General features: G+C 38.0%; 1 protein-coding gene across 2 annotated transcripts; it reads right to left on the bottom strand.

Moving 5' to 3' along the window:
* Positions 1 to 4,661: 4,661 nt before the first annotated feature.
* LOC122065884 (GBF-interacting protein 1-like) lies at positions 4,662 to 20,519 on the bottom strand. Of its 2 annotated transcripts, XM_042629706.1 has the most exons (6): positions 20,105 to 20,518; positions 17,847 to 17,890; positions 17,419 to 17,536; positions 17,181 to 17,307; positions 5,027 to 5,433; positions 4,662 to 4,933 (listed from the first exon to the last, which is right to left on the bottom strand). In XM_042629706.1, exons 1-6 carry the CDS (start codon positions 20,289 to 20,291, stop codon positions 4,677 to 4,679), a joined length of 1,140 nt encoding a protein of 379 aa, XP_042485640.1. In that variant the 5' UTR covers positions 20,292 to 20,518; the 3' UTR covers positions 4,662 to 4,676. The 2 variants fall into 2 exon arrangements, with proteins under 2 accessions (XP_042485640.1, XP_042485639.1); XM_042629705.1 differs by having other exon boundaries at positions 4,662 to 5,433; positions 20,105 to 20,519.
* Between the last annotated feature and the right edge of the window lie 1,505 nt (positions 20,520 to 22,024).

Genomic DNA, 22,024 nt, shown 5'->3' with positions numbered 1-22,024 from the left:
GGTTGGTTGGGGGGTGTGGGGACTCCATGAGACTTGGGGCAAGGCTTTTTTTGATAAATAGGTAAGTATAATTTCATTGATGAAAAGGAACAAAGTTGCCTGAACATACACTCAAAAGCTGTTAAAAAAATGGTTTGAAATTCAAAATGACCCAATTTGCCAATTTATTTTGGTTTCAAGAATTCTTTAAACGAACAGGTGTCAATTCTACATGCATACTAGATTCGACCGATATTTCAGTCACGGAAATATTTCAATGAAATGTATGCGAAAGTTTTGACTCATTCTGGAAAAAAAAAAATTGAGGTTTTGCCCCCTTCACTTGAGAACTCCAGAACTACTAGAAAACCTCAACTTTTTTTACTGGAAAATTCAATTTTTCTATCAAATCAAGACTTCATGATCAACTGTTGAGAATTCACTTCAAACATTTGAATGGATGTGAACCATAATTTGGTCAAGTTTCCTCAAATTTCAAATTTCCCACCTATAGGATGTTGTGATGGACTTTGAGAGATTCTCTAGGAAGAGGATGATATGGCCACCATATGTCAATAGGACCCAAAGCCAAACTACCACATTGGGTGTTCTTTTTCCAATCTAATACTTCAAAAAAAAATATAAACACGTTTATATAGGCAATCCCTATCAATTGTCTATGATGACACTTTTCGACATTGGTGTACTATCAAATATATAAACATGTTTTCTTCATTCTTAATACATATTTCAATTGCTTTAATTGAAAGTTGTGTTTTCTAGTAATAAATAATATATAATAGGTTATATAAGAGAAAGTATACAGAAATCGTAGTTGTCAAGGTGACTAGGCGACCCAAGGCGTTGGAGGGGCACCTAAGCGACAAGGTGCTTGCCTAGGCATTGTATAGGTGCCCCGGGCATGCAATATGTCACAAGCATAATTATATCATATTTGTCAATAAACAAAACAATAAATTTAAATCAACATAAACTAGTGAAGTGTTAACATTGTGTGTTGTCACCTTGGACCCAAGAAAGAGCCAAAGCAACATCTAGGCGGTGCCCAAGCGACGCCTTGACAACTATGACTGTAACATATAGCACATAGTACCAACCAAGGGTACAAAGACGAACTACCATTTTGAGTTCTTTTTAAAATATGTTTAGAGATGCTTAATTAGGGTTTCCCTGAAGTTTCAGGCCAAAGTATGGCCATTTAAGCACTGAAGTAGACAACCAAAATGTCCCATATTTTGGTTGAGTTTCGACCAAAATATCCAAAGTATTTCAGTTTCGACCTAGGTTGAAGCCCAAGTCGAAATCAAAATCAAAATCTCACACTATGACAAAAAGTGCATGGCCCACAAAGGACCCTCCACAAAATACAATCTTCCCACCTTACATATGCCAACAAGACAACCCAAAAAGACTCCTATAAAATGCTACTTAAATAATAATAAAAAATCCCCATTTATCCCATATACACAATGTATTCACTATAAATTCCAGTGCAACAGAATGCCAACTTGACACCATCTGCATAGTTTAATGCTAAATGATAATCTCTCTGCAACAAATGTAAGGGCATTTCCCTCTTTCCAAATATTCCAACTAACATCCTCCAAGATTCTAATGGTCAGATTGATCTAAACAGAATTCATGCGAAAAAAAAAAAGACTTGTCTATCAATCTGATCTATAGAACAAGGAATTTGTAAAAATTTCAGAACTTAACTTACTTGATAAGGGCAGACTAGGAGATGAGATAATCAGAAAATCCGATACTAGAACAGAAACTTCAAAACATAAGCAATAGGGCAATCCACCAGGGCTTCACACCACAAGATGTCGATTGGATCAGACACCAACCTACCTTGATCACACACATGGGGTTTCTTCAATGGAGAAGAGGAGCAAAGACAACGGTTTTCATTAATCAAAATTTGTGTGCAATGCTATCCTCCTTTAAGAACTTATATAAAAGACACAAAAATAGACTCCTACAATAAAAGGGAAAGGCTAACCCAATCCTAAACTAATAAGGTAACATAAACTAACTAAGAAATGACTCAAAACAAGACTGGACTTGTAGAATCCTAATCCATCCTAACTAAGACACTTAAAAACAATTAAAATAAAGAAATAAAGTCACTTAGCTGACTAATCCCATATGCCTAGCCTCTAGCCATATTATAGGCCTATTAAAGTGCTCCATCACAAAGAAAACCCATTGGACTAAAGGCCCAACACATATATCTAATCTAACCCAAGGCTTATTTCAATGAAATAAGGCCATTTTTGTTATGTATATGCATCAAAAGAGTAGTGATGATTAATCCTTGTCCCCAAATAAAATTGATTCAACAAAGGGCTCCTCCACCGCTCCATGACTGATCTTCCACGATCAGACTAGTGAGCACCTGAAAAATTGCTAACTCGATGCCTATTGTCTTATTCTAACAGTTTGTCCACATTCATGTTTACCACTATCATTAGGCAAATAAGTCACTTAAAGGACTCATTTTTCTAGAAATAAGCATTGGCTGATTATGTAGGTGTTGGGTCTTTGATCCCATGTGTTTTCTTTGTAATAGGCCACTTCAATGGGCCTAAAATATGGGTAGAAAGTAGGAAAACGAGATTTACGTCATTAATCTAATTAGAGTACTAGTCTTAATATGATTTGTTACTTTATGTTAGTCAACTCCATGTTGGATTCTTAAGTTTGTCTTTTAGGAGTCCTAATAAGAGTCCAATTATGTCTTTTGTTAGTTAGCGAACAAAGTTAATGTCCCAAGTAGGTTTTTAATTTCAGTTGTATACTAAAGTTTGAGTCCTAGTATGTGTTGGACTCATTATCCTCTATATAAAGAGGTGCTATAACACAAAAGACACTTATTATTGAATGAAATTTTCTCTTGCTGTTTGCAAAGATTTTCCCGAGATAGTTTTTGTTCCTCAGCTGTGAGAGCTGAGGATGAGAAACCAAGGCTAGATAGCCATTCCCCTACCCCAATTCTTCCCTTCTTTCTTTCTTCTTCTGTCATCATTCTTCATCTATTACCAAGAAAGAAATGTTCTTAATTTATCCAACTAGAACCCTAGTTTTTAGAAAGGTTGGATACAAGGTGTTTATTTGGATTAATCAATTCAGCCATCACATCGAATCCAACTTTTGGCCAGACCTTCCATTTCATCAAAATATGATCTTATTCAAATCCGAAACAATTCTGACGGTCAGATCTGAAAATAATTCTTTTTTTTTTCATTTCTGCCCCGTACCCCCATTAGAGCTGCTGTTTAGTTCATTACACATCTAAAATTGAAGCTGTTCTCATTAACTAATTAGGCTAATTATATTGGAATAATTTACATCTGAAATTAGTGATCTAGCCAAAGATTAAAATAGTTGTATCGATCGCCATGTCAGTCGGCTAAATTTAAGATAAGTATCGGAGAGTATCGTATCAGAGATACGCTAAGATATGCTAAAGATCAAGGATTAAAGTCAGTATCGGTTGCCATATTGGTCGGCTAAATTTAAGGTACGTATCGGAGGGTATCATATCGGTATCGCAGATACTTTAAACCAGCTAATTGCTGTGATTAAGTTACTGTTTTACCCCTTCCCTAAAGTTGTCCAAATTTCTTCATAATCTATAATTTTATTCTATGCTTTCGATCCTGTTTGGTACTGTTTTATTCCTTTAAATCAATACAACTTCAATTGAATCCATGGGATCAAAGGCCCAACATCTACATAACTCAACCCAAGGCTTATTTTCAATAAAATAAGCCCTTTAAGTGACTTACCTGCATCACTAGAGTACACCAAGAGGGTTCTCAAGATCCTCCAAGAAACCTCACAGCTCCTGATAATAGAAGGAACTCACCACTAATATCTGAAATCCAACAGGGAGTATTCTTTTCCCCAACTTAAAAATCCTTCCAAAGAGATGAGAATAAATATTTACAAGCAGTTAACGAGGTAATGGTGCAATAAGCCCATGCTCAATAGGAGGTCACGAGTTGGGAGTCTCCTGGCTGTTACCTCACCCTCCCCCCCCCCCCCTTTTTCTCTTCTATAGTGTACCCATCTAAAAGGAAAATAAATATTCTTCTTTTCTTCTTCTTTCCCATGCTTTCCATTTTATTCCCCTTAGTCTGGTAGGGGCACCTCGACACTTAACGTGTCATTGATATCCTTCTCAAGTTCCCCAAATACTGACTCTACTTTTCACCTCCCTTCCACTGATCCAATTTTCCCCTGATCCACATTCAGTGTCCTACTAGAAGTCCATGGACCTGGAATCACTCCTACCTCTCCATCATTCACACACTCTTCCCTTCATCCAAGGAGGTCGACAAAAGTGAAATTCCTTTCCTATGTTCAATTCGGATTCTATATCGGTAGTTGATTCTCCAGCGTTCATCTCTACCTCACAGAAACTATTCCAGCCAAACCATTGCCAGAATTTTCTGTCTACACCATTTAATTAAATTGATAAAACTTTGAATAAATATTTGGAAAACAACAATTGATCTTCACCAGCTTCATGCCCACATCAGAACTTCACAAACTCCACCAAATGTTTAGAAAGATTTTGTATTAACGTTTAATATAACTGCTACAAAATCACTAGAAAGAAAACTATTGACTTGAAATGCATGCTAAAGATCTTTAATGAGAAAAAATTAAAAAGGATGAAGAAAAGAATAGCAGCAACCAATCCTAGTGTAAGATTCAGAATCCCATTGCTTACCTTCTTGAGCCTGAAAAGCATGCCTATGAGGATGCAAGGAACTCATGTTCTGGAACGACGTATTGTCAAAATGAGACATGCCTCCAGAATTATCCTCCAGTGTATGTCTATTAGATCCAGAAGCAGATCCAGCACAATCTGTGCCAAGATTTTCAACAGTAACATCTCCCTCTGATACTTGGACCTCATCTGATAGGGATGTTAAATGGCGATTAGCTCTATCAACATGTGAATCAGTATAAACCTCAGAGACAGCAGATGGTTCAAGGACAGAAGACCTACTGGCAGCCTGGGACTGCTCAACCATGGGCCGTTCATCATGAGAATTATGCTGGCTTGTAGCAATACCTGGCTCATGGTCTGTCTCCGGAACCTTGGAAACAGTGTCTAAAGATGAATATAAATTATGGTTGGACTCAGCTGACAACGATCCACAAGCAATGGGATGCTTAAGTGTGTTCTGTGATACATTTGTTAGGACAGCAGTAGGTGGTGGGAATGATGCCTCATTAGACACAATGGGTGTGCATGAAGCCTTAGGCCTACCCATCCTAACAACATCAGCCATTGAAATTTGACCCGGGACCCCCACCCAAGCAGGTTGATATCCTGGTGAAGGTTGTGAGGATGATAATACGCCATCAGCTGTGCTCACAGAATGTGGTTTGCTTTCAGCAGTAACAGAATCACTGCAACAGATAGCAATAGAATGTGTTAATAATGTGCATTTTAAACCTCCAGTAAATGGAAAGTTCAATGTAAAATTGCATAACATATCAAAAAATAACATAAGATTGCATTGTGCACTAGCGGTGCATGACACTGATGACAGTGTCCGCAAGGACAAAGCAGAAGAAGTGCACAACCAGGAGCATCTTATGTGCACTGACAACTTACCTGGGGGAAAGCATGATTATATAAAATTATTGAGTTAAATCTTTTCTGATAAGATTTTGTATGTTCAGAAGGGAAAAGCTGATAACAACATAAAGGTGTCAAGTAACACAATGAAGAAAAGAGGGACTTTAATTGGTGGGTTTCCAGAATCAACATTCCAACTGCAATCACCAACAGCCAAGCAAAGATAGAATTTCAAATATGAAAGAATTATGCATTTTTTCCCTTTTGTGCGTGTCAAAGTGTGTAAATGAAACCACATCAACAATGAAAGAGAAAACAGCAAATCCTCTTGCACAACAGCAGTAGTAATGCAGTAATGCAATTGCCTTGCCAATATATTAGCTTCATTACACAGTTTACATAAAAGAATAACAGTCAAAAGACTCAAATTGATACAATCCATGCCAAAAATCCATCCACCTCATAATGATGTGGTAACATATACTTGGTTGGACTGGCATGAAACTTTGGAAGCAAGACCAAGAACCATGTTCAAACCTGGCTTTTGGCTTCATAGGGATGGTTAGGGATTTATTTATTTGCTTGGAGATATTTTTGTAATTTTTTATTTCCTTCTATAAGACTTTAGATAACAAGACTAGCAGTAGGAGATTGAACCCAACTTAATTTCAATTTCTGTTTCACAGTACGTAAGTAAGTAGCTCTGTTAGTCTTGAGCCTCATTAATCTTTTAGATTGGGTGGGAATATAACCTATTCAAGTTTCTGTCAGTGTGTTGTATTGTTGAAGATCAAACGCACAGAGGAATTCCTTCACACATGCCCGGGCTCTATTTGCTGAAATCGATAGTTGAGACATAAGGAAATCTGGCCAGCAGATTACCCTCATCTCTTGAGGTGTTAAAGGGCCTCCTAGAAGGGTCCTTCGACCAGCCTTTTGTACTGATCCGAACCTTTGATCTGCTGATACAAGAAATCTCCCAAATTCTGGTTACATATTTCGAATTTTCACAGTTCTGACTGTTTGACTCAAATCCGACCATTAGAACATTGCAGTATTTTGGATTACCTATTCTAACAGTCTAGTATTCAATTAGGAGGACTGCTATGTCACTACACTAGTACACTTGACAGTTCCTCCTCACCTCATGATTCACTATTCATATTTATTGTCCTAGGACACAGATATTCTAGATACCCCACTATGAATCGCCAAAGTCTTCCTACTTCTCCATTGTTCCAATCAGATCCGAAAAATGATAAATCAATCAAAAGTCAGTGGACCTGATTGAATCATGACTACATGATCAATGGCCAGAATATGACCTCTATCAGATAAGGTTGACTTTGACATTTAGTTGACCTAATTTATGTTTTAGGGTAGACTTTGACCTTATCATTGACCTAAATTCTGTTTTAGGGTTTTCTTGAGATCCTGTAAGAAGGTGTAAATTTTGAACCTAGGGTTGAGCATTCAAGTGTAGATTCGTCTGGGATTAATAAGAATAGGACTCCCTTTATTAACAACCTTATACTACAGATATCTTACCTAATTTATGTTTTAGGATTTTCTGAGATCCTGTAAAGAGGTGTAAATTCTGAACCTAGGGTTCAGCCAACCTAACCCCCCCCCCCCCAACCAATTTGGTATCATAACTATGGCTACATTAGGTTCTAACCCTACAGAATCAAGAGATGATCAGATTTATATCCGAAAATTTGTTGATATGATGAGAAGTACATCTGATCAATTGGCATCCTTGTAGCAATGTGTTGAGACTTGAGACAATATCACAACACCAGTCCACTCCAGGAGACCATTGAGATGAGCATTAGCCACATCAGTTACATCACAAAACACCAACCGATATCAGGGAATCTTACCACAGAGAATTCCTACACTATAGGCACCACTGGTTACTTTGGAGTATCATGTGAGAACAAACTTCAGCAACAATGCTGGTTTTCTCCTAGGCAATATGATGACTCACAGAAAGTTAAACTAGAGTTGAAGGGAGTATGGCAGAAAGCTTGATACATAGGTATTCCTTGATTGAGTAAATACAACTGATGATTACGTTGACTTGTACGACATGACCGAGGCTAGAAAAATCAAATTAGTCAAGACCAAATTATTTGGAACAGCTAGAGTTCCATGAAGAGAATCAGAGTTGGAAAATGTGAGCCAAGGACTTGGGAAGAGATGAAGCATGAGCTGAAGAACAAGTACCTACCAAAGCACATCCAAAGAAAGCTCTCCCTTCAACAAGAATACCACCAAAAGTCCTTTAAAGCTGAAGATCGCTAGAAGCAGCCATCTATGAAATTCAGTTCAAAAGTTGTGGTGTATTGCAAATCTGACACCAACAATGTGAAAGCACAGGCTGAACTCAACTTTACAATATCAAAGGAAGAAACAAATGAAATAGTTAAGGAGGGGGAGCCTATCACTTTGGATGAGCCAACAAAGGAGAATCCAATTATCCCAAAAAGTTCGATTTAGATTGTAAAAGTGAAAAGAAATAGCAATTGCAGAGGCATCAATGATTCAATGTGAAAATGTACCAAATGAGGTCGTGATTAAAGACGACTTCAAGCACACTCCGCGTGAAGCTGTCACCACCCCTAATGCTACTCTTATCATCGGGGAATTTATTGAGTTTGTGATACTACCTCACTCAAGGATTAAAGTATCGGTATTGGTCGTCGTATTGGTGGGCTAAATTTAAAATACGTATCGGAGGGTATCATATCGTATTGGAGATACACTAAGATATGCTAAAGATCAAGGATAAAAATATCGGTATCGGTCGGCTAAATTTAAGATACATATCGGAGTGTATCATATCGGTATCGGAGATACTTTAAACCATGAGGTCCTCACTACTTTGAAGGAAAAAAATACCAGGGTTCAAGACTTTATTCCTATCATTCCTACACCACCAGAGTTTTGTTTCTTAAGGGTCAAAGCTTCTAATCACATGTTGTGTTGATGGAGGGGCCATAGGGAAAGGGAAAGGGAAACAATCCATGACATGTCTTAGACTTACAGGGTGATGCGGATCTGGTTCCAAAGACTGAAATCGGATTGCTTAGGGCCCACAAGAATGTCAAAATATCTCAATTTAATGGTTGAGTGGCAATCTTATAATTTCAAAAACAACCCAAGCACTAAAAGAGATGGAAATAGATACTAGGGTCAAACTGAAATAGAAAATTAGAAGAGAGGTAATCTGTAATTGCTAAAGTAAGGGAAGGAATAATAGAACACAATTTTCAGGACAGGTGGGTTTTCTTGTAATAACCACAAATTCAGGTCTCTAAAGCAATAGAATAACCTGCATCTTCTTCCCGATAGAATTCCAGAACTAGGCGGCAGACCAAGACACACTTTGGACAACAAGCCTCGACCTCCAGGGCTGGTTCCGACCTGAGGTTTCAGGTGATGAATCACAGTAGCAGGATGATAGCAAATCCAGCTTCGGCAAGCCTCAACAACTCCAAATCAGACCTGTAGTGAAGCCTGCAACTGCATCGGGCGCAAAGTTATAGAATCAGGTCTGAACCTGGGTTTGATTCTCTCAGTAGAAAGACCTGTTGAGGCTAAGATTCTAGGGTTCAGGTCACCTAGGAGAGAGGTTCTCACGCCCTAAATCTCAGGCTCATCTGAGGGATATCTAGGGAGATCGATCCTCTAAACAAGGGCTGCAACTGTCGCCCAGAACAGGGTAAGGGAAAAACCAGAAAGTAATAAAGATGAAGAAGAAGAAGAAATAAAGAGGAAATAGGAGAATGGAAGAGAAGTGACAGAAAATTTCAGGGAGGGAGGAAGAGGGGTCGGCAGTCATGGTTCAAGCCCAAAAAAAAACCTTAATCAACTTTCAACTCTTCAAATCTGAATTCTTCTCCATCACATGGCTATATAAAGAAAAATAAAAGCATAACATTGGAAGCTAATTAAAAATGGAAACTACCCTAAATTCGCAACTGAAATAACAATTCAATCTTCCTACTAACTTGACCACACCCTACACTAACAATTAAAGGAAATAGATCAATTTACTATTATTCCCAAATCATCCCACGCCCAACTGCATAACAGGGAAGAGAGAGGAATCGTGCAAAGAAGGGGGAAGAGGAATTGCACACACGCCTGCAGGCTTCACGAACACTCGACTCAATTCATCTTTACTATTCTCTGATTTGTCCATCAGTTACAACCATTCTATAGTAAAAAAAAAAAAAAAGACGAAAAAAAAAATCAACTAGAATAGGAAACTACCCTAACAAAGCAAACCAACTCTACTCCTAACTCCTAAGTACTCAACTCCCTAAAATAAATAGAATAAAATAAAATAAAGATATTATTCTCCTAAATAAAATAAACTTCTAAAATCCTACTAGACCCAAAACTCAAATATTGATCTGGTTCATCTCTGTTTGGATACCCAAATGGGTTTGGATCACTCCATGGGTGTATATCTACATCAATTCCCCTGTTGTTGAGAAAAGCTCAGCCACAAGTTTTGTAGAATGGAAGAATCAATACCAATCGATTGACATCCATCCTTGCTTGTATGAAGGCATCGAGTATACCACGATCAAATAGTATGAAATCCACAACGAAAAGTTCTTTGTTGATGTAGTGAATTGGAAAAATAAAAGCAATCAATTCTCTCAAGAGATCCACCAATTTTTTCTTCCACAAATTGATCTTCAACGACCATCGGCATCATCTCTGCCTCCATCATTAGCGATTCATCTTCTGGTTTGTCCACTTGTTGCTCAATAGCTGAGATCAAGTAGTTGAAGGTAAAGTGCATACAATCTGATGTGACTAATGCTTGGTCCTTGAAATCCCTGTGTGTCGTTTAATTTCATCGAGTTTCTTTCGTATCAATTGCATTTGTTGATGGATCTCCAACAAGAGAGTTAGACACATCGGTCAAGTGGGTGTTTAGAATAGCTATGGACACATACAAATAGACACTAACTCCAATAGGCAAACGGGCGGCAGAATTGTAAATATGGATGTTCAATTTTTTATGGGTGGCAGAATGGTAAATACTTGGAATTATCTAAGTGAAGGGCAAAATGGAAATATTGAAAATTCAACTTGAAACAAGAGTGTACCGTATAAAGGGGGGAGGGGTAAACTTGGAAACAAGTTATAAAATAGGACAAAGGGGAATAAAATGGAAAGGGAGGGGCAGTTTAGGAATAAAATAAAATTTTATAGAAAAAGAAGAGAATTGTGGGATGTACTCTCCTGATTGAAGTATTGTACTCCAGAGAGAAAAGAAGCACCAATGAAGTTGCTGCAAGGGAGAAGAGCTATGCGACGAAGGGGGAGAGGTTCTCGAGCATGATGAGATACGACGAAGGAAGATAGCCTTCTGAATTCAAAGGAGATGGCTACTGGGAACTCGACTCACAACTGAAAGGCAAAGAACCAGAAACAAAACCAGGTATGTGTTGGTTCTTTGTCTCACTGTCTTCTCTTCTTCTTCTTCGACTTTTTTTTTTTTTTGGTAGAGGGCTTAATCAAAGCCGTCGGAAAGGGATTTTGCAACAGAGACAGAAATAGAGTGGGAAGGAGAAAGAGAAACTGAAGTGATGGGGAATGATAGAATCATTCAGCGCTTACACCAACTGGAGGGCCCCGTAGGGTAAGATAAACAATCCTTAAGTTGTCTCAAAGTTGTAGGGGAGAGAGGAATCACACAAAGAAGGGGGGAAGAAGAATCGCACAAATGCCCGTAGCGGGGCACAAACACTCAACTCAATTCATCTTTACTATTCTTTAGTTTGTCCATTGGTTACAACCATTCTAGAGGAAACTAAAGATGTAAAAAAAGGAAATTAACTAAAATACGAAACTACCCTAACAAACCAACTCTACTCCTAACTCCTACGTATTCAACTTCCTAGAATAAGCAGAATAAAATAAAGCAAAAATCATAGTTGTCACGGCGTCAAATCGATCCAAGGCGGTGGAGGGGTGGCTAATCGATTTGGCGATGAATCGCCCGCTATGGCGTTGCCATGGCGGTCAAATCGCCCATATGTCATTTTTTATTTTCCCTATTTTCTAAAGTTATTTAGTATGCTATTTTTTTATTTTTTCTATTTTCTAAAGTTATTTAGCATGCTACAAGCCTACAATATATACCCTATAACATATAAAACCAAAATTAAGCAACATCGAATCATAAAAAATCAACATAGCCCTATCAAAATCACCCTGCATTTTATAAAAAATCGACCGCCTAGTGAATCAAGTGTACCTGGCGTCCATGGCAGTGCCATAGCGACGCCTATCAGCCAATGGCGACCGCCATTTGTGAGTCACATAAATCGTAGCACTGCCATGAACTTCATTTTCAGCCAGGACACCAAATCACCGCCTTGGCAACGCCATGACAGCTATGGTAAAAATATTTCTCCTAAATAAAATAAATTTCTAAAATCCTACTAGACCAAAAACTCAAATATGGATCCGGTTCATATCTATCTAGATACCCAGATGGATTTGGATCGGTCCATGGGTGTAAATCTGCATCATGTTTTCCCCTTGTCACTGCAAAACTCGAGGTTGATTTTTTTCAAGTCGGAGAGATAATGCAGATAAAACATAGAATTGCGTTTGTTTTAGTGAAAACAAGACTTGTTGGGTTAGGTTATATATGTGTTGGTCCTTTGGTCCAGTGGGTTTTCCTTGTAATGGGCCTAAATTAGAGGTAAGATGCATGCTGAAAGAGAAGCATAGACGCTCTTTTAGAGCCCTCTCAAGAGAAAGGAAGTGTTGATTGGATGGGTTCTGCTGCATCTGGGACTGGATAGAATAAAAAACTTCAAGAGGGTTTCCTTTTAAGTGTTCTTTTTATTTGAAGTTTATTATTGACAAATCTATTACTTAGCTAGGGAGTCTTTCTTTTTAAATAAACAGCTTGTAGCCTTGAAGCAACCAATGATTTAGATTAATGAAGAGTTGGCTTTCCCTCTTTGCTGTTGAAAGACTCAGTGAAGAGAGAGAGTGAGAAACTCTTGTGATTAGAGAGATTCTGATCCAGGCCTGTTTATTGGAAATCAAAGGCCACATCTAAAGTTTCCATATATTATTTATCAACCTTGCTGGAACCTGATTTAATCTGAGATTGGTGGGAATATTACCTAATCAAGTTGCTGTTTTAAGTGTTTTATTGTTGAAGATCAAACTCACCGCAAATTCCCTTCATACATGCCTGGTGGCAGCCCTGTTTTGGGCTCTATTTGCTGAAATCAATATTTGAGACATAAAGGAACATGGCCAGCAGCTTACCCTCACCTCTTGGAACGTCAAGGGGTACATCAGCTAGCCTTCTGTACTGGTCTGAACCCTTGATCTGCTGATACAAGCAAACCCCCAAATTCTGGTTACAGGTTTCAAAATTTCACTGTTTTGACCATTGACTCAAATCCAACTATTAGAAGATTGCAGTATTTTGGGGATTATCTATTCCAACAGTCTGTGATCGTTGACCTTATCATTGACCTAATTTTGTTTCAGGGTTTAGTTGAGATCCTAGAAAGGGGTGTAAATTCTGAACCTAGGATTCAGCCTACCTAGCCCCCATCCCCTTCAGTTCCTTTTCACAATCTTCTCCTGCGTTCTTCTTCTCTATTCTATTCCCTTCAGTTCTTCCTCTATTCTAGATGTTTCTTCCCTCTCTCTTCTTGTCAGTTCGATATTCTGTTCTGAGCTGTACTTACAGCACCCCCAAAGTTTGGATCGATCTTCCTTGTATTCATAAACTCTTAGGCAACTTAGACTGTCGAATCTGAGACAAATACTATCTGGTTTGTGAGTTCAAATCAACACTCAAATATGGCTCTGTTCATCTGCCAGAATCAGTTAGCAGAAAATAATCTTGTTTAATCACGTTGGTCTTTGGCTCTGTTGTTGACCACTACTAAGAGGTATAAGAGTTTGGAATCTCCTTCTAAATCCCTAGCTTGACTGGAGTGAAATTGAGTGAGATTTCTCACCTGCAACCGGGCTGGCTTCCCACTTTTCACAGTCAGGACTCAGGAGGTAGAAAATATCTTTATTTCCAACTAAGGACAGTTTCTTTCTAATTCGCGAAAAAACCCCTTTTCTGAATTGTTTTTCTGTTGTAACCCAATCTTTTCCAAAATCCCTGATTTGTCCCCCCTCTTTAAATTTATTATAACTTATTGTGTCCCAAATTATGTTTCTCTTCCAAAAGGGTCCTAACTTGTTCCAGAAATTACAGAATTGCCACTATTATTTGAGTTTTTATTCACTTTGGTGGGCCCATAGTGACCTAAATCAAGATTTTGAAACCCTAGGTTGCACCACACAGTTCAGCAGCATTGGCAACCATGGTTCATCAACAGAATAGCCAACTTGATTTTAGCAAGCAGTCAATTGATGCCTCATTATACTAAGTGAATACACTGGCACCGTTTGATAACGTTTCTGGTGTTTCTGTATCTAGAAATAGCAGAAACGGTTTTTCACGTTTCCGGAAATAAAATAAACTTGTTTCTCGAAATGTTTTTTGCAGACATAATGCCACTAAAAAAACCCAATAGTATCATCGGATGCCCAAAAAGGATAGAGGGTTCTTTTTAGGTTTAAATAAATAGTTGAAAGACTTATCGGGCATAACAGCCTTTTTTTCCCCCTCAAATTCATTTCTCGAAATGACAAAACAAGCCGACTTGTTTCGTCAAAGTCGTTTCTAGAATTGTAAATAGGCATAAATTTTGATTTATGTTTCTAGAAACGGGTGAAACGGAACAATTTTATCAAACGTTTTTTAGGTTGTTTCTCTGTTTCTAGGAACAAGAAAACGGAAAAAACGGAACGTTGTCAAACGGTGCCTTAAATTTCCCACTCCAGATTTCTTGGCACAAAAGAAAATTTACTCTCACAGTGAGAAATTGACCTATTCTTCTAGAGATTAATTCTAAAGAACCAATAAAGAGATCATGACGTCGCTGATTTTGACCACAATTATCAAATCAAATGAGAATTAATTTTTGATGTGGCCAACCTAGTAACAAACCCCTCAGGACAAAAGAAGGCTTCTTCACAGAATATGGAGAAATAATACCAGGTGCAATTTGCAACACAGGTTAATGATAATTGAACACTCATAAGCCCTAGTCAATAGTTATTGAGAGCCAAAGACGTGGAATATGGATATAAAGCACAGGACCCTCAGCTTTAAAATAATTCCAAGTGAAAACTGAAAAGCACAACTGAATCATGCAAGAGTTTGCCCGCACAAATGTGCATGCAGAAAAACCAGCAGTGCCTAGTACTGAATCACATAATGATAATGGAGCATCCCCTTATAAACACGAACTTGTGGAAGTATAAATATTGATCATTCCCATTAAGTAATTATTTTATTATTTGCTTACAATTTATGAAGTTAAATCCAGATTGTTAAAAACTAAAATATATTATTTAATTGTTTTATACACTACATTAGTATGACCGCATCATCTTATAACATTAGTCAATGACTGTAATTCTACATGGCCTTTGCCAGGATGTCTTTCATCAAGCAAAAGAGGGGCAGTAAATGGAAGGATCTATGCAAGAGATCAACTAACCAAGAAACGAACTAACCCCAAGGTTGGATCTCAATCCAAAGGCATAGTCCCATTGAAAGCCCAGGGAATAATTCCTAATACAAATCAAAAAATGATTGAAAGTCCAAGGGACCCAATAAAGAAAGATAGGATGGATTGTTAGTAATTGTAGACGAAGCTGCGGGCATACCAGAAATGGATTGTCAAGAATGGTAGATGGAGCAAGGATGCATTGCAGGCTTAAAACACGACACAAGTGGGATGAACTAACTTTTCTCTACTACTCATTTGAGCTAGCATACGAAATTTTCCGTTGAAAGTTGCTTGCAATACCATCAGGAATATCCAGGATTTCATACTTCATAAGAGTCAGCTCAATAGGCATCCATAAATTTTGGGAGAGGAACAAAGAACTATGGTCTCCACTTTGATAGATCACACCCAACTTTATAGAAGCGGGGACAAAGAAGTAACTGCTCCCAAACAAGATCAAGGATCCAGAGGAGAAAAATCACTAGTATCACATAGTTGACCACGGTACCAATCCCTACTTAACCAAAATAAAAGGTAAAGGACCAACAAAAGAATGACATCAGAAATACAAAGGCATTTGTAATGCTGGAGTAGACTACAAATAAACTATCCCAGCAATTTATAACCCCAAACAAGACAAATAGGACTAGTAAACAAGGGAAAAAGACCATCAAATAAACCCCCAAGGATACAATAGCAATGCAAGAGCAAAACCAGCCCAAAACCCAACCCGATAGGAGAAAAAAAGACCTGCAATATGGCTAAATAGAAGGAGGTGCGGTCAGGTCTATAGGGCTCCAATTGAGCTGCAAATTTGGTCGATTGTAGGGCCCAGGGAGGGTACAAAAGCCCCCAAAGTTGATAGTCTTCCGACGGATGGTTGTGGAGTTATATACTTTCTTGATTTTCAGACCTAGGAGAGAGAAGTTGATAGAATTCTGTAAAACATCAACTATCTCGACAACTTCATGAGGAGGACTGGGTAGTCCTACAATGGCTTCTAACAACCCTTAACAATAGCTCCTTGATCAGATTAATAATAGAGGAGAAGAGAGAGATCGCAGACTTCAAGAATGGGGAATTCTTGGCTATCGATTTTGGCTTTGAAGACTTGGACAGATCTGAATTCTTCTTACACTAAACAATTAAGAACAGTAAATAATTTGCAGAAAAGTAAAGGAATGACAAGGGGAATGTGGGAGAAGAGTGGCTATCTCAGCCCAAGCTTCTCACCCACAGCTATCCTGGCTAGTTAAGCAATTGACTGCAATCATTCATTATTCAAATCTAAAAATTGAGAGCACATATGCTCCTTTATATATAGAGAGCTGAATAGCAATCATAACCTAACTAGGAGCTAGTCTCCAAGTAGGACTTAGACAATACCTAATAGGAGTTGCACTCTACATAGAACTAGGACTAAAACTCCAACATGGAGTAGGTAACTAATTAGTCATTCACTAATAGGGAAACCTAAACTGACTAAAACTGAAATAACAAAGGAAATAAACTCAAAACAAGACTCTAACTAAACTAATAAATTAAATCCTGTTTATCTACTTTCTACCCATATTTTCCCATTATTTTTTTTTTCTTTTTTTTTTCTCTTTTTTATAAAAAAACTCATGGGATCAAAGGCCCAACACATACATAACCCAACCCAAGGCTTATTTGCAATATAATAAGCCCACTAAGTGACTTATCTACATCAATTCACACATATGACATATATATTAGTTTATCGGTTCATAGTCAAGTTGGAGGGGAGAACAGGGGGAAAATAGCATTCCGTGAGAACACACAAAATTAGGCATAAAAAATATCAACCAACCTCTGCCATGAGAAGCACTACTCCAATTGAACTGCATTTTACTCTAAAATGTTTACCAAAAGCACACGAGAGATCTGCTGATTGAAGTTGTAACAGGACTGACCTGACAGGCATAGGGTGTCGAGTGATATTATTTCCTGCAATACCAGGTCCAGAGGGCATAGAACTTGAGATAGCACTAGCCCCATTCTCTTTCTTGTACACAGGTTTACCATGCAAAACCCCATATTCTGACACAAAGAGCAAGATAAGGGTTGGTGAAGTAAGAATGTGTACAACCAAGATTATACTTAGTCCCTACTGTAGTATGGACCAGAGCTGTTTCGATAACAAATGCATACCAGTAGAGCTGAACTGTGATGAACCTCCACGTCCAACATTACGGTCTGCAACACTTCTACTTCCACGATTTAAGGCACTGCTGACACCTCGAGACCTGGACTCTGTAGTATCTTTGTTCTAATGAAACAAGAGGAAATATGATAAGAATTTGTTGGAGTAACCTTAACCCCAATTAATATTGTCTGCATTCCAACTCCAATAATGATTCAATCACCCACAATATATAAATACGGCTCAAGTTCTTGAATAACCAGAAACATAGAAACAATAATATTCTTTTAATAGAAAACAAAAACAAGTTTAATGTGAGATTCCTCCAAGGACTTGACACTTGGAATTGGAACAAATAGGTTAAAATAAGATAATAACCAGCTACAGGAACATACGGTACAAACTATGGAGGTCCAAATTTTTCATAAGAACGCACCTCTTTTTTCTTTTCTCGTTTGCTCTTCACCTCGTGAAAAGTATCTACACAGAGGAGAACCAATAAATTAGAAATAAGTTAAAATAACATGGAAGCATTGGCAGTGTTGAAGCCTCAGTTGTCCTGCAATTGAGTTTGAGGCCCCAGTGGATTAATTTATTGACACTAGGCAGATGAAGTGAAAGAGTTTGACACAGAGAAAGCAATTCAAATATATTGTCACCATACAAAAAATTTCCTTATGACAGAAAATCCTTTTTGGTTCACAAATTATCACCATTAAGTCATCAAATAAATAATTGAAACTTGAAATGATGATGCAGCACAGAGAGAGAGAAATAGCAAAGCCTGACTTCTGGCTATTAGTAATATGGGGAAAGAAAACGAGAAGAAGACAAATAAACTCCAGCAGGATCAGCCCAAGTACTGAATGTTCTACAAGCGCCTCCCCCCCCCCAAAAAAACAAAACGCCTTCTCTTTCTTTCGACAAAAACTTAAATATTATCCAGAATCCACATGACAATGAAGATCCCAACAGATCAACAAGTAAATAAAAGCACATGCTTCATGCCTTTCAAGGCCAACAAAAAATAATAAAAGGAAAAGTACACCAGCATAACCACTCCATTCCTTTCTCTACTACAACCAAGGACCACTTACAGACATGGCTCAAAAACTCTCTGAAATTATGGCGAAATTTTGCTATTTTCGCTGATTTCGACAAGGCTGAGACAAAACAGGAGGTGAATTACAGAATCGGCACAATTTCGGACGAAATTTCAGTGTTTCGCCGAGATTCCAGTCATTTTGGCCGTCTGCCTCCGAAATGGCCACCAGAACTCACAAGGCAAAAAATGCAAATTTTTGGCAAAATTTTGGTCAGGCCGAAAAGAGACCAAAACCCGAGTTTTCGAACCATGCTTACAGACACAGTCCAATAATATATGCATAAGTAATGCATTAGTTTCTTTTAATAAAAATACCAGCACAAAATACATTAAAACAGCATTATATTAAACAGAATTAAGGCCCATGAAAGAGAAGTACAAAAATTGATTTGAAGCATGAATGCACATGTAAATGGAAGGATACCAACTTTAGGCACTAGCTCCTTTAGATTTGAACAAAATAATATGGTCACTAGAATTCTAAACGAATAATATAGTCACTAGCATTCTAAAGGAAATCCAAGTATTTGTAGAAAGTAATAAAAATATAAAAAAACATATGACAGCCACTCAACTAGCCATTTTCAAAGTAATTAAGAAATTACATACTGTAGGACACTGATTGGACAATAAATCTTCTTGATGCTTATGAATTTTAGAGTTACCACTATACTCAATTCTCCTTTTCATCCATTTGTGGAATTATAAGAAGAAAAGCGTTCTACAAAAATCTCCTGAAAGACTTCCTTCCACTCGGTAATACTCCAAAGTATTTTCATCAAAGTTTATGGCAAACAGGGCAAACCGTTAAAATTGAAAACACTACAAAAAGCAAATTTCAGAAGCCAAAGAACTAAAAGAGAAAGAGGGGAAGCAAAAACTGTAGCAACTGAAACTAAAACTTATTTACAAAAGAACTCTGTAGAAAAGGAGGGCTTCATTGAAAAGTATTAGTCACACTGGATAATCCATAAACTTAACATACAGAAATATTTCTATCTAGATTACTCGTCGTCGGCATCACTGTCACCATCACCGTACCTAAATAAAAATAAATACTAATCTGCACGCTATCCACCTCATTTTGCATTATGGATGGTGACGATAAAGTTTAAAAAAAAAAATTAGAAAAAAAAAAAACGAAGAAAAAGGAAAACTAGGGCACACAGTTCAAATAATACAAGCAAAAGTTGCAATTTTTTTCTCTGGTGTTACAAGTTAACCGTTCGTACTTCATGTTTGGGGAATAATGAAGGCAAAACTAGTTCGTTTTACACCAAATTAACCAAAGCCCAAAGCCCAGTACATAAATTAAGCATACCGACGACGACTACCAAGTAAAGCATCCAAAAAGTACAAGAATAATAGGCCAAGTGACCAGAAAAGACAAAAAGAAATCCAATTTTTGAACGTTAGAACAACAGAAAAGATAATCTTTCTGCAGAAGAGATGCGAGGAAGAAATAACAGAAAGAACACGTCTTTCTTGCACCAATATCAGAGAAACAACATCTAAGTCTTGAGATTTCTAATAGAAAATATGAAGATATAACGAGCAAAATAATACATGAAAAGGGTTTTACATAGAACCTTGAGTAAGTAGCCTCTGAACAGCTTCGTTAGGGTCCATGTTACATTCTTTAAGCATGGCGTAGATCTCATGCTCAGGATAGTTGACAATCTCCTTCAAACTCTGAACCATCTTCCTCGACGTCGCCGGGATCGACGGTGCCCCATTATTACCCTTCCCATTACTGCTAACTCCGCCGCTACTCATAGTATCTTACCTAACCCCAAAAATCACAAAACCCAAACAACCCCTCAGAGACTCAGATCGAACAGAATCCTTCTCGTCTTCTTCTTAAGCTTCAGTTCGGCGAAAGATGTTCCTGTTCCAAAAACACATCTCATCTAAGCCCTCCTCTTTTGCAACAAAAACCCTTTCTTTCTCTCTCTCTCTCTCTCTCTCTCTCTCTGTGTTTTGGGTTTTTCATTATATATTATTGGTTATTGATAATATCAGTTTTAGTTTTAGCCTCTTAGGAAGAGTGACTAAAAAGTAAAGGCATAATAGGAAGACTTCTTACGGAATATATACCTTTTTTTTTCTAATTTATTATTATTTATATTCTAATAAATAAGTTCTTTTTTGATAAAGTACTAATAAATAAGTTCATGGTTCATATAACATTAGGGTATTAAAAACATTACAAAGGTTTAGGCCCTTAGGGTTTTTTTTTCTCTTCTGGTGTGAAGGGTTTAGGGTTACTTGAGGTTCCAGTGGCAATATAACACTTACACATACTAGCAATCATAGAACGACGGGCACCCATGAGCAATGCTTGTATAGGGCTCTCCACACACTATAAGTTCAAAACCTTAGACTCATAACTCGCAAAAGAGGACAGAGAGAGGGGATGCACAAGTTGGAGAGAGATAGAGACTTGCATAGTGTCAGAACTCTGGGTGCAATAGCCTCATTGTCCTCCACCTCAGCTTCACCAACGAGAGTCGCCCCTTATATTAGGTTTAGAATCAACACAAATCAAAAGTTTGTTCTATGACCACCTAATAGGGATTGGTCGAACCATCAGTCTGAGTATGGATCAATATTACTAATGTGGTAAATTCTAACCACAGGCGGATCCTTCAAACGACCTTCAAGCAGTCCAAAAATTCTCCGCACTCCAACTGCAAAGATGAGTAAATCAGCAAAGGGGCACCGGACAGGCTGGTGTGATAACCCTCCGATGACAAAGTCAGGGTCAGAATTAAGCAACAGGTAAGTATTCTCTTCTCAGTTTTCGATTCCCCTCTTCAAGGGCTTACCTCTTGTATCTATAGAGTCTGAATTCTTTGGTTTCCACAGTGTCCTACTCCTCCACGTTCTCACATGCCTACGTATGTGAGGGGGAATATTCTAGATATTCCCACTTTTCAAGTGTCGTCAAGCACTAGGAGTCTCAACGGGGAGACGTGCGTAGCGTCTGGAGGGAGTGTTCCTACTGGCCGCTCCGCTTCCTTCAGAGTTCATATTTATCCACGTCTTGTGTGGATGACTATGCCAATCGTAATAACATGGTACACAACCAGCCACGATGTCGTGGCATTGACTTAGCATGAAGCTTTCTGTGACCCAAGGGAGGAAGTCTGCCCAGGTGGCAGAAGTTGTCATTGCGAGTGGTTAATAAAGATTCTTGCTCCAGGGAAGCTGACGTGATCTAGATGAGGCGAAAGCTCGGCAAGATCTAGATGAGATGAGAGCTCGTCTACATTGGACCGAGGTGAGAGCTCGCCAAAATCTAGACGAGGTGTGAGCTTGGACATAACGAAAGGACTGTCAACACGGTATTCGAGGTCATGGTAAATAATATTGACACATCAATTAGGATCTAAGGAAGGTTTTGGACACCCCAGTTTACCTAATGAAAATTCGTTTTTCATATTACATTGCTCAAATAATCTAACACGTGTGTTAAACTATCATGTGTTCGTAAACTACGCTATGTT

The sequence above is a fragment of the Macadamia integrifolia genome, unplaced genomic scaffold (genome assembly GCF_013358625.1).
Source record: "Macadamia integrifolia cultivar HAES 741 unplaced genomic scaffold, SCU_Mint_v3 scaffold2137, whole genome shotgun sequence".
In the NCBI taxonomy this organism is placed as follows: Eukaryota; Viridiplantae; Streptophyta; class Magnoliopsida; order Proteales; family Proteaceae; genus Macadamia; species Macadamia integrifolia.
The sequence above is the reverse complement of the archived record's forward strand: the minus strand, read 5'-3'. Positions and strand labels throughout refer to the sequence as shown.